This window comes from Heteronotia binoei, chromosome 19 (assembly GCF_032191835.1).
Source record: "Heteronotia binoei isolate CCM8104 ecotype False Entrance Well chromosome 19, APGP_CSIRO_Hbin_v1, whole genome shotgun sequence".
Classification (NCBI taxonomy): domain Eukaryota; kingdom Metazoa; phylum Chordata; class Lepidosauria; order Squamata; family Gekkonidae; genus Heteronotia; species Heteronotia binoei.
The window spans coordinates 40,524,577-40,537,756 of record NC_083241.1 but is presented as its reverse complement, the minus strand read 5'-3'; the positions used below and the strand labels follow the sequence as shown (position 1 = coordinate 40,537,756).

The following is a 13,180-nucleotide window of genomic DNA, read 5'->3' as shown; positions in this document are numbered from 1 at the left end:
AGTGGACGCTAATATGGAGAACCAAGTTCGATTCCCCACTTCTCCTCCGTTGGCAGCCAGCTGGGTGACCTTGGGTCAATCCCAGTTCTCTCAGAGCTTTCTCAGCCCCGCCTACCTCACAGGGTGTCTGTTGTGGGGAGAGGAAGGCAAGGCGGTTGCAAGCCGCTCCAAGACTCCTTTTGGGTAGTGAAGAGTGGAGCATGAAACCAGCTCTTCTTCTCGCAAACGCTGATTTGCTTCTGATTTAGGAACTCCACGCTCACTTGAACGGCTCTATCAGCTCGGAGACGATGAAGAAACTGATGGCGCAGAAGCCGAATCTTCAGGTGCCGAATGGGGTGACCGTGATTGACAAGGGGAAGAAAAGGAGCCTGGAAGAGTGAGCCATGGGCTTTTTGTCGGGTTGACAACTCTGGGTCGGGAAATTCCTGGAGATTTGGGGTGGATCTGGGGAGGGGAGGGATGTTGGCAGGAAACAATGCCATCGAAGTGAAAAGGTCTGACACTGGCCCTGGTCCCTTGTGTAGCAAATCGTTGCTGTACTGTGGCTTCTCTTATTGCAGAAGCTGCCCTCGTTCGGGGCAGGGCAAGCGAGAGAAAAGGGCGTCTCCAGAACAGGGGGCAGCCACCGAGAAGGCCCCGTTACATGCGCCTTTCTGTATCTGTAAACCTTTATTTGAGAAGGGTTCAGGCTTCGAGCATGTATTGTTCTGCAGTGAAGATAAACCCAGTGGGGGAGAGTTCCAAAAGCTGGTTGTCAACAATGCGTGGTTCATGCTCACAAATGTATTTTCAGAGTAACAAAGTAGGAGTCCAGTGCACCTTTAAGACCAACAAAGTTTTATTCAGAATGTAAGCTTTCGTGTGCTCCAAGCACACTTCATCAGACGAGGAATCAGATGCAGTGAGCAGGGATATATATAGCTGATAGGCAGTGGTTTAGAATGCAGAATTTTAAGATCCAATGATAGAATAGTAAAATTAACTAATTGAGCAAACCTTTTATCTGGGTAGAAGAACAAGAAGAATATATTGGATTTATATCCCGCCCTCCACTCTGAAGAATCTCAGAGCGGCTCACAATCTCCTTTCCCTTCCTCCCCCACAACAGACACCCTGTGAGGTGGGTGGGGCTGAGAGGGCTCTCACAGCAGCTGCCCTTTCCAGGACAACCTCTGCCAGAGCTATGGCTGACCCAAGGCCATGCCAGCAGCTGCAAGTGGAGGAGTGGGGAATCAAACCTGGTTCTCCCAGATAAGAGTCCGCACACTTAACCACTACACCAAACTGGCTCTCCGTAGCATGAGCATGGGTAGCATGAGCATGCAAAAGAAATAAAACAGTAATATGTCAAAATGTGAGAATGTCTATCAATCACTCCTATTATATAAGCCTGGGTCAAAAAGAGGGCATTACTTTCTCAGAAGTTTTTCCCGTCTTAACTAATTTACCTTTTAACGTGTAATACGCATAAGTTTGCCATTAGAAGAAAAATACATTACAATCTAGTGGAAGATGGGTTTAGTATGCGTAATGAGATAACCAGCCAATATCCCTGTTTGAGTATGTCAATACAGCTAAAAGAGAAATACATTGGAGAGTGATGTTCTTGTCCACTAAATTTACTATTTAACATGTAATCATTCTAGTTTGCCATTAGAAAAAAAAAGAATACAATAAAATATAGTGAAAATGGGTTAAGTATATGTAATGAGATAAACAGCCGATATCCCTATTTTGAGTATGTCAGTTCCAAAAATTATTGTGATAACACCATTCTAACAGAGAAATACATTGGAATACTGTGGATGTGTAACTATACTCAGTGAGTATAGCTTTCAGGGTGTTTTATCTCTTTGTACCTTTTAATTCTTTTAGGTGCTTTCAGATGTTCCAGATCATCCATCAAGTTACCAATAGGACTGAAGATATATTGATGGTAAGACCATTCAGGTTTCTTTTTAAGAAGCTGTAAAACCAAGTGACTGGCCAATGATCTGTTTCCTTACTAAGGAAACCCGGCCAACGACCGGGTTTCTTTAGTAAGCTGAGATTCTAACACAGGGTCTCCAACATAGTGCGCATGGGCACCACGGCTCCCCCTGAAACCTTTCCTGGAGCCCGCAAAGTGTTTTTAGAAAGCCGGATGGGGGTTTTGCCCAGGAGGCCTTCAGATTGGCCGTTGGAGGTCTGATTGGGTAGCTAAGCAGATTTCTAAAAATGTTGCTTTGGGAATGGGTGCGGAGAGGATGAAAAGATCTTCACGTTGGTATCGGGTACCTGATTATAGGGTTTTTTTTTAGCAGGCCTTTGAACCGGACCCCTCCTTTGATTGCAAAAATATTCTCTTTTCAGGTAACCAAGGATGTTATTCGTGAATTTGCCGCCGATGGCGTCAAATACCTGGAGTTAAGGAGCACGCCCAGAGAGGAGCAAACCACAGGTGACGCCTGCTTTTGGGTTTTTTGCAGCCGTCTGCTCATCCTAATGAGCAGTCATGCATCTGATCATCTTTAGCAGCAGGGGTGGAATTCTAGCAGGAGCTCCTTTGCATATTAGACCACCCCCCCTCCCGAAGTAGCCAATCCTCCAAGAGCAAGTTTGGTGTAGTGGTTAAGTGTGTGGACTCTTATCTGGGAGAACCAGGTTTGATTCCCCACTCCTTCACTTGCACCTGCTAGCATGGCCTTGGGTCAGCCATAGCTCTGGCAGAGGTTGTCCTTGAAAGGGCAGCTGCTGTGAGAGCCCTCTCCAGCCCCACCCACCTCACAGGGTGTTTGTTGTGGGGGAGGAAGGTAAAGGAGGTTGTGAGCCGTTTTGAGACTCTTCGGAGTGGAGGGCAGGATATAAATCCAATATCTTCTTCATCATCTTCTTACAAGGCTCTTTTTTGTAAGCTCTTGAAGGATTGGCTACATCGGGGAGGGGTGGCCTAATATGCAAAGTAGCTCCTGCTAGAATTCCACACCTGTTTAGCAGTGTCTAAATTTGGGGAACAGCTGCAGGCAGCTTGTACTGAAAAATGAAATGCTGGAATATCCTCAGGTGTGTACTTATGTTTAGCGATGCTTTACAGGAATGCAGATCTTACCTTGTCATGTTTTTCCTAGGAATGACTAAAAGAGCCTATGTAGAAACTGTACTGGAAGGTATACGGCAATGTAAAGAAGAAGAACCGGATATAGATGTCAGGTAAGGTCAGAGTTGTAGTCATCTTGTGCTTTACTCATTGGTGAAATAGTCCCAAACTCAGCATGTATTACTGGCTTGCTTTGGGTCAGACCCGTCGCTGGTTTCCGCCCCCCCCCCCCCCATTGTCTGCTGCTAGATTCCTGGCTGCTAGTAACTTAGGGAATGTTGGCCTCCAGGTTTCTGATCTCAGTGGATCGAAGAGGGGGACCGGCAGTTGCAAAAGAGACCGTGAAGCTGGCCGAGGAGTTTCTGCTTTCCGCAGATGGCCTCGTCGTAGGGCTCGACTTCAGCGGAAATCCAACGGTGAGTTTCTTTGTTTGAAATGATCATGCGTCTTCCTGGTGTTTGGAGAGGGGCTGCAGCTTGGTAGCGGAGAACCCATGTTGCTCTCAAAAAGCCCTGAATGCCATTTGAGACACCTTCAGTAAAAAGAGCGTAGGTTGAAAGCAGGGGGGAAGGCCGTTCTCCTGAGACCTTTGAGAGACTTCTGGGAATGGAGCCAAAAACACGGAGCTAGAGACACATGGTCTGGACATCTTTGCATGCCGAGGCTTTTTTTTGTAGCAGGAGCTCCTTTGCATATTAAGCCACACCCCCGTGATGTAGCCAATCCTCCAAGAGCTTAGAGGGCTGTTCTTACAGGGCCTACTGGAAGCTCTCAGAGGTTTGGCTACATCAGGGGTGTGTGGCCAAAGAGGCAAAGGAGCTCCTGCTAGAATTCCATCCCTGATTAGGCCACACCCCCTGATGTAGCCAATCCTCCAAGAGCTTACAGGGCTCTTCGTACAGGGCCTACTGTAAGCTCTTGGAGGATTGGCTACAGCAGGGGCGTGTGGCCTAACAGGCAAAGGAGTCCCTGCTACAAAAAAAATAGCCCTGTTGCATGCTAATGTTATAGTCATTCCTTATTCTGAAGAAGTGAGCGGTGACTCCCGTAAGCTCCTGCCCTGCCCCAAATGTGGTTTGTCTTTAAGGTGCTCCTGGACTTTGACTCTTTTCTACTGCTGTTGAGAGTCCAGCATAAGAACATAAGAGAAGCCATGTTGGGTCAGGCCAATGGCCCATCCAGTCCAACACTCTGTGTCACACAGTGGCCAATATAAGTGTGTGTGCATGCACACACACTGTGGCTAATAGCCACTGATGGACCTCTGCTCCATATTTTTATCTAACCCCCTCTTGTAGCTGCTGCCACCTCCTGTGGCAGTGAATTCCACATCTTAATCACCCTTTGGGTGAAGAAGGACTTCCTTTTATCCGTTCTAACCCGACTGCTCAGCCATTTCATCGAGTTCTTGTATTGTGAGAAAGGGAGAAAAGGACTTCTTTCTCTACCTTCTCCATCCCGTGCATCATCTTGTCACCCCGCAGTCGATGTTTCTCCAAGCTAAAGAGCCCCAAGCGTTTTAACCTTTCTTCATATTTGTTCTTTTAATTGGCATTTTTATCTTGCATGCTTTTAAAATTGCTCTGCTCCTTGTCATGTGTGGGTTTTTTTTTATAGTGTTTGGGTATACTGTCTTGTCGTTGCATTATTTTAATGGTAAGTTTCCTCCAGAACCGAATGTACATGTTTTTTGAGGGGGGGCAAAATTAAAAAATGATGCCCCCTTCTGAGCCATTCTATCTTATGATCCCATAGAATACAATGGACTCCATACCCAATTTGGGGGCCCCCTCTGTCGGCGCCCAGGGCAAGCACCCCCCCTCTGCCCCCTCTAGATCCGTCCCTGGTTTCCTCAGGCATAGAGTTGGCAACTTCTAGGCGTAGCCTGGTGGTCTCCTGGAATTCCCTCTCCAGACTGCACAGGTCACTCCCTTGGAGAAGACGGCAGCTTCAGAGAGTGGACTCTGTTCATTAAACCCCTGCTGAGCTCCCTCCCAGAACTCTGCCCTTCCCCCAAATCTCCAGGAATCCCCCAGCCTGGAGTTGGCAACCCATGGAGTCAAGCAAGGCTCTGAAGAGGCGGCCTGGAAGTATCCTCGATTAAGATTCAGAGAGCAAGTCTGGCGTAGTGGTTAAATGTGCGGACTCTTATCTGGGAGAACCGGGTTTGATTCCCCACTCCTCCACTTGCAGCTGCTGGAATGGCCTTGGGTCAGCCATAGCTCTGGCAGAGGTTGTCCTTGAAAGGGCAGCTGCTGGGAGAGCCCTCTCCAGCCCCACCCACCTCACAGGGTGTCTGTTGTGGGGGAGGAAGGGAAAGGAGATTGTGAGCCGCTCTGAGACTCTGGAGTGGAGGGTGGGATATAAATCCAATATCTTCATCTACCTCACAGGGTGTCTGTTCTGGGGGAGGAAGGGAAGGAGATTGTGAGCCGCTCAGACTCTTCGGAATGGAGGGCGGGATATAAATCCAATATCTTCATCTACCTCACAGGGTGTCTGTTGTGGGGGAGGAAGGTAAAGGAGATTGTGAGCCGCTCTGAGACTCTTTGGAGTGGAAGGCGGGATATAAATCCAATATCTTCATCTACCTAACAGAGTGTCTGTTGTGAGGGAGGAAGGGAAAGGAGATTGTGAGCCACTCTGAGCCTCTTCGGAGCAGAGGGCGGGATATAAATCCAATATCTTCTTCATCTTCTTCTTATTTCCCGACTCGAACGCCGTTTTTGTTGTGCTCTTGCCTCTTCTCTTCCAGGCAGGACACGGCAAGGATTTCTTGGAACCCCTCCTGGCTGCGAAAAATGCAGGCTTGAAGTTAGCTGTGCACCTGTCGGAGGTAACACCTGGAACTTGGTTCAGTCCCTGATACACACTTCTTTCCAGGGGCTTGTAGTAATAGAAGTAACGGGGCTAGGTGTCAGTGAAACCCCAGGGGCGGGTGGGCTATTCTTTTAAAACTCCCCCTCCCCAAACTCCATGGGGCAGGCCCCGTACGTTCTGATTTGGGTGTGGGTTGAGTTGATGTTGTTGTTGTTGTGAGATGAGCTGCCAGCTCTGGAATCCTAAATTCCTGGAGATTTGCAGGCATTGGTTCTGAGAGCCAGTTTGGTGTAGTGGTGAAGTGCACGGACTCTTATCTGGGAGAACCGGGTTTGATTCCCCACTCCTCCACTCGCAGCTGCTGGAATGGCCTTGGGTCAGCCATAGCTCTGGCAGAGGTTGTCCTTGAAAGGGCAGCTGCTGTGAGAGCCCTCTCCAGCCCCACCCACCTCACAGGGTGTCTGTTGTGTGGGAGGAAGGGAAAGGAGATTGTAGGCCGCTCTGTGACTGTCCTTGAAATGGCAGCTGCTGTGAGAGCTCTCTCAGCCTCACCCCTCACAGGGTGTCTGTTGTGGGGGAGGAAGGGAAAGGAGATTGTGAGCCGCTCTGAGATTCGAAGTGGAGGTTGGGATATAAATCCAATATCTTATCTTCTTCTTCTTCTCATGGACTCCATGGTCTAAATACATTGTACACGGTACCACAGAATATACTTTATGGTATGCCATAGAGCAGGGGTGGCCAAACTGTGGCTTGGCAGCCACATGTGGGTCTTTCACACATATTGTGTGGCTCTCAAAGCCCCCACTTCCCCATTGGCTGGCTTGGGGAAGGCATTTGTCAGTGGCTTAGAAAATGCATTTAAAGTAGCTTTCTTTCCACCCCTCCCTCCCACTCTCAATCAGCTGATGTTGATGTCTTGCAGTTCTTAAACATCTGATGTTTATTCTGTGTGGCTCTTAAGTTAAGCAAGTTTGGCCACCCCTGCCATAGAGTCTGCCCTCAATTGCTGACTTTTTCTCTGGGGGAACGGATCTTTGTAGCCTGGAGAGCAGTTGTAATTCCGGAGACCTCCCGCCCTCACCTGGAGGTTGGCAACTCTGCTTTCAGATCCCTGGCCAGGATGAAGAGACCCAGCTCCTCCTTCGCCTTCCTCCTGACCGAATTGGACATGGCACTTTTCTCCGTTCTTCATCGGCAGCATCTGAGGATATCGTGCAGCTTATCAGAAGCAAACGGGTCCCTCTCGGTAAGAAAGGGCAAGGAAAAGAAGGCCTGAGGATGTGAGGATTTGAGCTCTTCTTTGCAGCCACCTCTGGTAGCAGAACTGTCGGCCTTTGCTGCCATGGCAACAGCACTGCTGCTTCTAGGCCTCAGCCCAGGAGAAGGCCTGCTCTTGGTACCATGGTGGGAAGAGAAGCAGGTGGTCTCTGCTGGGTTTATGTTCATCCTTCTCCATCTCCCTTCCTCACGAGTATGTGCAGTCACAACACTGGTGGCGCAAAGCACCAATTCTGAAAGCACTTTTAGGTGACGCTCCCACATCAAATGCTTTGTCAGTTAAGAGCATAAGAGAAGCCATGTTGGATCAGGCCAGTGACCCACCCAGTCCAACACTCTGTGTCACATAAGAACATAAGAGAAGCCCTGTTGGATCAGGCCAGTGGACCATTCAGTCCAACACTCTGTGTCACATAAGAACATAAGAGAAGCCATGTTGGGTCAGGCCAATGGCCCATCCAGCCCAACACTCTGTGTCACAGAAGAACATAAGAGAACCCCTGTTGGATCAGGCCAATGGCCCCTCCAGTCCAACACTCTCTGTCACTTAACATAAGAGAAGCCCTGTTGGATCAGGCCAATGGCCCATCCAGTCCAACACTCTGTGTCACATAAGAACATAAGTGAAGCCACGTTGGATCAGGCCAGTGGCCCCTCCAGTCCAACACTCTGTGTCACATAAGAACATAAGAGAAGCCATGTTGGATCAGGCCAATGGCCCATCCAGTCCAACACTCTGTGTCACATAAGAACTTAAGAGAAGCCATGTTGGATCAGGCCAATGGCCCATCCAGTCCAACACTCTGTGTCACATAAGAACATAAGAGAAGCCATGTTGCATCAGGCCAGTGGCCCATCCAGTCCAACACTCTGTGTCACATAAGAACATAAGAGAAGCCATGTTGGATCAGGCCAATGACCCACCCAGTCCAACACTCCTAGGGGCCATCAAGAGGTCCACCAGTGGGGCCAGAACTCCAGAAGCCCTCTCTCTTTTCCCCCCCAAGCACCAAGAAGATGGAGCACCCCTGCCCCAGACAGAGTGTTCCATCTATACGTTAAAATAGTAAAGAGCCCAGTAGCACCTTTAAGACTGACAAATTTATTGTAGCATAAGCTTTCAAGAAACACAGCTCTCTTTCTCATCTCTCTGCATCTATACTTTGTGGCTAATGGACCTCTACTCAGTATACTTATCCACTTCCTGTGGCCGATCAGAGAGAATGCTTGCCAGTCCAGAGAGAATGGTTGTCATTCTAGCACTGGCACCTGGTGAGAACTTCAGGTGGGGACACGCAAATAGGCATCACTGCCGTGTCACGATGTCACTTCTGGTGGAACCTGGAAGTGACCTCATCGTGGTGGGACACTCTAGGAATCTGCTAGAACTCTGTGGTTCTACCAAGTGGCACAGGACTCGTCTTTCAGAGATGGGGGTGTCGTCCTGCATGACCGATCGTCAGGATACTATGGCCCTTGTTTGAGGACTAGGCACTTCTGTGATTCAAGGGTTACAGAGCAATATGTGATTTAGGTCTAGGGATGTGTGGGCTTTCTGCTTTTAAAAACCAAGAACAGTGTCACAACAGCGCGGAAGCCTGTTTTCTGTTCCTCCAGAAGGTTGGACCAGAATCAGCAGGTTGAAATTAAATCAAAAGTGTTTTCAGCTAAACATTAGAAGAAGAAGAATTGCAGATTTATACCCCGCCCTTCTCTCTGACTCAGAGGCTCAGAGCGGCTTACGATCTCCTATATCTTCTCCCCCCACAACAGACACCCTGTGAGGTAGGTGGGGCTGAGAGAGCTCTCCTAGAAGCTGCCCTTTCAAGGACAATTCTGCAAGAGCTCTGGCTAACCCAAGGCCATTCCAGCAGCTGCAAGTGGAGGAGTGGGGAATCAAACCCGGTTCTCCTGGATAAGAGTCCACTCACTTAACCACTACACCAAACTGGCTCTCTTCCTGAAGAACTTCCTGATCTTTAGAGGGGTTCCTCAGTGGAACAGGCTTCCTCGGGAGGTGGTGGGCTCTCCCTCTTTGGGGGATTTTAAACAGAGGCTAGATGGCCATATGACAGCAATGCAGATTCTGTAAACTTAAGCAAATCATGAGAAGGAGGGCAGGAAGGGTTACATCAGTGCTTAGTTCTCGTGGCCCTTTCTTACACACCCAGGGAAATGCTGATTGCCACTTTGGGGTCAGGATTGAAGCTTTTTTCTCCAGGCCAGTTTGGCCAAGAATCCCATAAGGTTTTTGCCATCATCTGGGCATGGAACAGGGGTCTCTGAGTGTGTGTTAAGTGGTGATGGGGGAAGTGTGAATTTCCTTCATTGTTCAGGGGGTTGGACTAAATGATCCTGGAGGTCCCTTCTATCTCTAGGATTCTTTATCAGGCCGGATGTTACAAAATGAAGGGGAAGAAACATCTGCAGTGTTCCACCAGATGGAGCTATCTCAAAAGAAAGACCAGTCCTTCAGAAATAGCAGAGATCTTTTTACGTCCCCCGGAGCAGAATCCTCACAGCTGGGCTAGGCAGTCTACTCTTTCCCCTTTGGCCCTTGGTGTCTCCCTCTCCTGGGTAAATTTCCTAGCTTTATCCCTCTGTGATTTGCTTAGCCTCTTTTCCCCACTTACATCAAGCTTTTACCTGTTCTTAAATGAAAGATAGTTTCTGAGGGCAGCCATGTTGGTTTATCATCATCATCATCAATTTTATTTATATCCCACCCTCCCCGCCGAAGCAGGCTCAGGGCGGTTTACAGTAGAAGAGCCGGATTCGAGTCCAGCAGCGCCTTAGAAACCAACAGGATTTCTGGGGTATGAAATCCAAGAGTGAGAGCTCGCTTTGTCAGATATCTGGGCCCTTGAATCTCAAAAGCTTAGACTCTGAAAATCTTGCTCTCTTACCAGTGCTCTTGGACTCAAATCTCACTGCTCTTAAAGTGTGAGAGGTAGAAACTCCTTGCGGGCTTGTCGTGTATTAACACAGGTTTTGCTTTTTTCCCTTCAGAACTCTGCCTGACCTCCAACCTCAAAGGACAGACTGTGCCCTCAAGCGACCGCCACCATTTTGGATTCTGGTACCACACGGGGCATCCGGTTGCGCTTTGCGTAAGTTGCCTGCAGTCTCCAAAGCGCAGAGAGCCAGCCCTCTGTCTCAGATTCCTTCCGTATCAAGGCTTTGAGTCAGGATGAAACATGTCAGAAATGGGCAACGGTTGAGGGAGGAGAAGGTAAAAGAGTAATCAAGGAAGGTTAGCTGTTTGAGGAATTAGTTTCTCTCCCCCCCCCCCACCCTTGGTGGTAGTAGTTAGAAAAAATCTCATCCTGAAACTCTGGCTCAGTGGCAGAACCTCTGCTTGGCATGCAGAAGGTCCCAGGTTCAATCCCCGGCATCTCCAGTTAAAAGGACCAGATATCTCAACTTACTCTATCTCTAATTTTTTCTCCCTTTGAAATATCTTCTTTCCTCTTCTGTATGTGCTAGTTGTGGTCTACATCTTGCACAAGGCGCATGCATACTACTTTTGCAAAAGGTACACTTTATAATAGTAATAGCATACATTACTCTACACTGATATTCTTTAAATTCCATAATTGAGTGTGGCATCTTACGTTACTTGATGTTAATCTACTTGCTATGTTTCCTATCTTTTATTTTCTTTTTTATACATAATGTGGCTGTTACGTTCTTGTCCAATACGGTTTACAGCTTGTTTACACATATTTTTTGCTTAGCTATAATCAATATTATTTCCTGCACTGCAATGTTATTAACAGTGTTATTTACGTCCTTATTCCTTTGCAGTCTTGGGTTTTTTCTGGCATTGGAAAACTCCAAAAAATATTAATTACCAAAAAAAAAAGACAAGACCAGGCAGTAGGTAATGTGAATGACCTCTCTGCCTAAAACCCTGGAGAGCTGCTGCCAGTTTGAGCAGACAATACTGACCTAGATGGGCCAAGGGTCATGGACATATGAAGCTGCCTTATACTGAATCAGACCCTCGGTCCATCAAAGTCAGTCTTCTCTACTCAGACTGGCAGCGGCTCTCCAGGGTCTCAGGCTGAGGGGAATGAACATATGAAGGAGGGGAATGAACATATGAAGCTGCCTTATACTGAATCAGACCCCTGGTCCATCAAAGTCAGTATCGTCTTCTCAGACTGGCAGCAGCTCTCCAGGGTCTCAGGCTGAGGTTTTTCACACCTATTTGCCTGGACCCTTTTTTGGAGATGCCAGGGATTGAACCTGGGACCTTTTGCTTCCCAAGCAGATGCTCTACCACTGAGCCACCGTCCCTCCCCAAACATATGAACATATGAAGCTGCCTTCTACTGAATCAGACCCTTGGTCCATCAAAGTCAGTATTGTCTTCTCAGACTGGCAGTGGCTCTCCAGGGTCTCAGGGTGAGGGGAATGAACATATGAAGCTGCCTTCTACTGAATCAGACCCTGGGTCCATCAAAGTCAGTCTTGTCTTCTCAGACTGGCAGCGGCTCTCCAGGGTCTCAAGCTGAGGTTTTTCACACCTATTTGCCTGGACCCTTTTTTGGAGATGCCAGGGATTGAACCTGGGACCTTCTGCTTCCCAAGCAGATGCTCTTACCACTGAGCCACCGTCCCTCAGTATAAGGCAGCTTTATATGTGTTCATGTGTGATCAATCCCATCCAAACAAAGCAGCAAGGTACAATGTGCCCCAGAATCCTCTGTGTCATGAAAAGGCTCCTTGGAATACATGGTTGAGGTACTGTTTGGCCTACAGATTTATGCTGAACTCACCCTTCGACAAACTCCCAAGAGAGCTCTAAGCTGCTGAAGGTCCATCTTCTGGAAAGCAGTTTTTGATGCCACTTCTTTCTCTCCCCCTCCCTTTTCCAAACAGACCGACGATAAAGGTGTTTTTGCGACGGACCTCTCTCAGGAGTATCAGCTCATCGCGGATACCTTTCAGCTGTCCAAAGCGCAGATGTGGGACCTGTCTTACGACGCCATCGACTACATTTTTGCCGGCGCCCGCACCAAAGCCGAGCTAAAGGAAAAGTGGGACAAACTGAAACCCTCCCTGCTGAAGTAGCTCAGTCAGAAAGTCAGGGACTGGTGAACCCAGGACTTGTTTTGTGTTAGAGGAGGGACAGTGGCTCAGTGGTAGAGCACCTGCTTGGTAAGCAGAAGGCCCCAGGTTCAATCCCCGGCATCTCCAACTAAAAAGGGTCCAGGCAAATAGGTGAGTAAAACCTCAGCTTGAGACCCTGGAGAGCTGCTGCCAGTCTGAGTAGACAATACTGACTTTGGGGAGGGACGGTGGCTCAGTGGTAGAGCACCTGCTTGGTAAGCAGAAGGCCCCAGGTTCAATCCCCGGCATCTCCAACTAAAAAGGGTCCAGGCAAGTTGGCGTGAAAAACCTCAGCTTGAGACCCTGGAGAGCTGCTGCCAGTCTGAGTAGATAAAACTGACTTTGATGGACCGAGGGTCTGATTCAGTATAAGGCAGCTTCATATGTTTATATGTTCATATGTACACAGCACTTGTTGAGGTTTGTACAGTCTGTGGAATTAAGCTGTGAAGATGGGCTGCTTCATGCTGTACCGTATCAGCCTGAATTGGAGTGATCAGTTGTTAAGATAGTCTTTTTTCTTTACTCCTCCCACACAATCTCTTCATGCAGAAAGCTAGCCTGTAAGGGAGAAGGCTAAGTGGAGCCCTTTTTCCTTGAGACGCTAGGTTTCTCTGGAGAGCCACTTTGGTGTCGTGGTTAAGTGCATGGACTCTAATCTGAGAAAACCAGGTTTGATTTCCCACTCCTCCACCTGCACCTGCTGGTATGACCTTGGGTCAGTCATAACTCTCTCAGAACCATTCTGCTCAAGAGCAGTTCTTGAAAGAGCTCTCTCAGCCCCACCTACCTCACAGGGTGTCTGTTGTGGGGAGAGAAAGGGAGGGAGATTGGAAGCCACTCTGAGACTGAAGTGAAGGGTGGGGTATAAATCCAGTCTCC

General features: G+C 48.3%; 1 protein-coding gene across 1 annotated transcript; it reads left to right on the top strand.

The window, feature by feature from the left end:
* The first annotated feature begins 252 nt into the window (after positions 1 to 252).
* ADAL (adenosine deaminase like) lies at positions 253 to 12,910 on the top strand. Its single transcript, XM_060260073.1, has 9 exons — positions 253 to 379; positions 1,879 to 1,939; positions 2,356 to 2,443; positions 3,111 to 3,192; positions 3,369 to 3,495; positions 5,835 to 5,915; positions 7,010 to 7,148; positions 10,190 to 10,290; positions 12,068 to 12,910. Exons 1-9 carry the CDS (start codon positions 291 to 293, stop codon positions 12,257 to 12,259), a joined length of 960 nt encoding a protein of 319 aa, XP_060116056.1. The 5' UTR covers positions 253 to 290; the 3' UTR covers positions 12,260 to 12,910.
* Positions 12,911 to 13,180: the final 270 nt, after the last annotated feature.

What these genes read in the sequence shown, in the direction of transcription:
- ADAL (XM_060260073.1), top strand. Translation starts at nt 291, where the DNA reads ATGAAGAAACTGATGGCGCAGAAGCCGAATCTTCAGGTGCCGAATGGG. An exon ending in GGACTGAAGATATATTGATG is followed by an intron (nt 1,940 to 2,355) that starts GTAAGACCATTC and finishes TTCTCTTTTCAG; the next exon opens with GTAACCAAGGATGTTATTCG. An exon ending in ACTTCAGCGGAAATCCAACG is followed by an intron (nt 3,496 to 5,834) that starts GTGAGTTTCTTT and finishes CTTCTCTTCCAG; the next exon opens with GCAGGACACGGCAAGGATTT.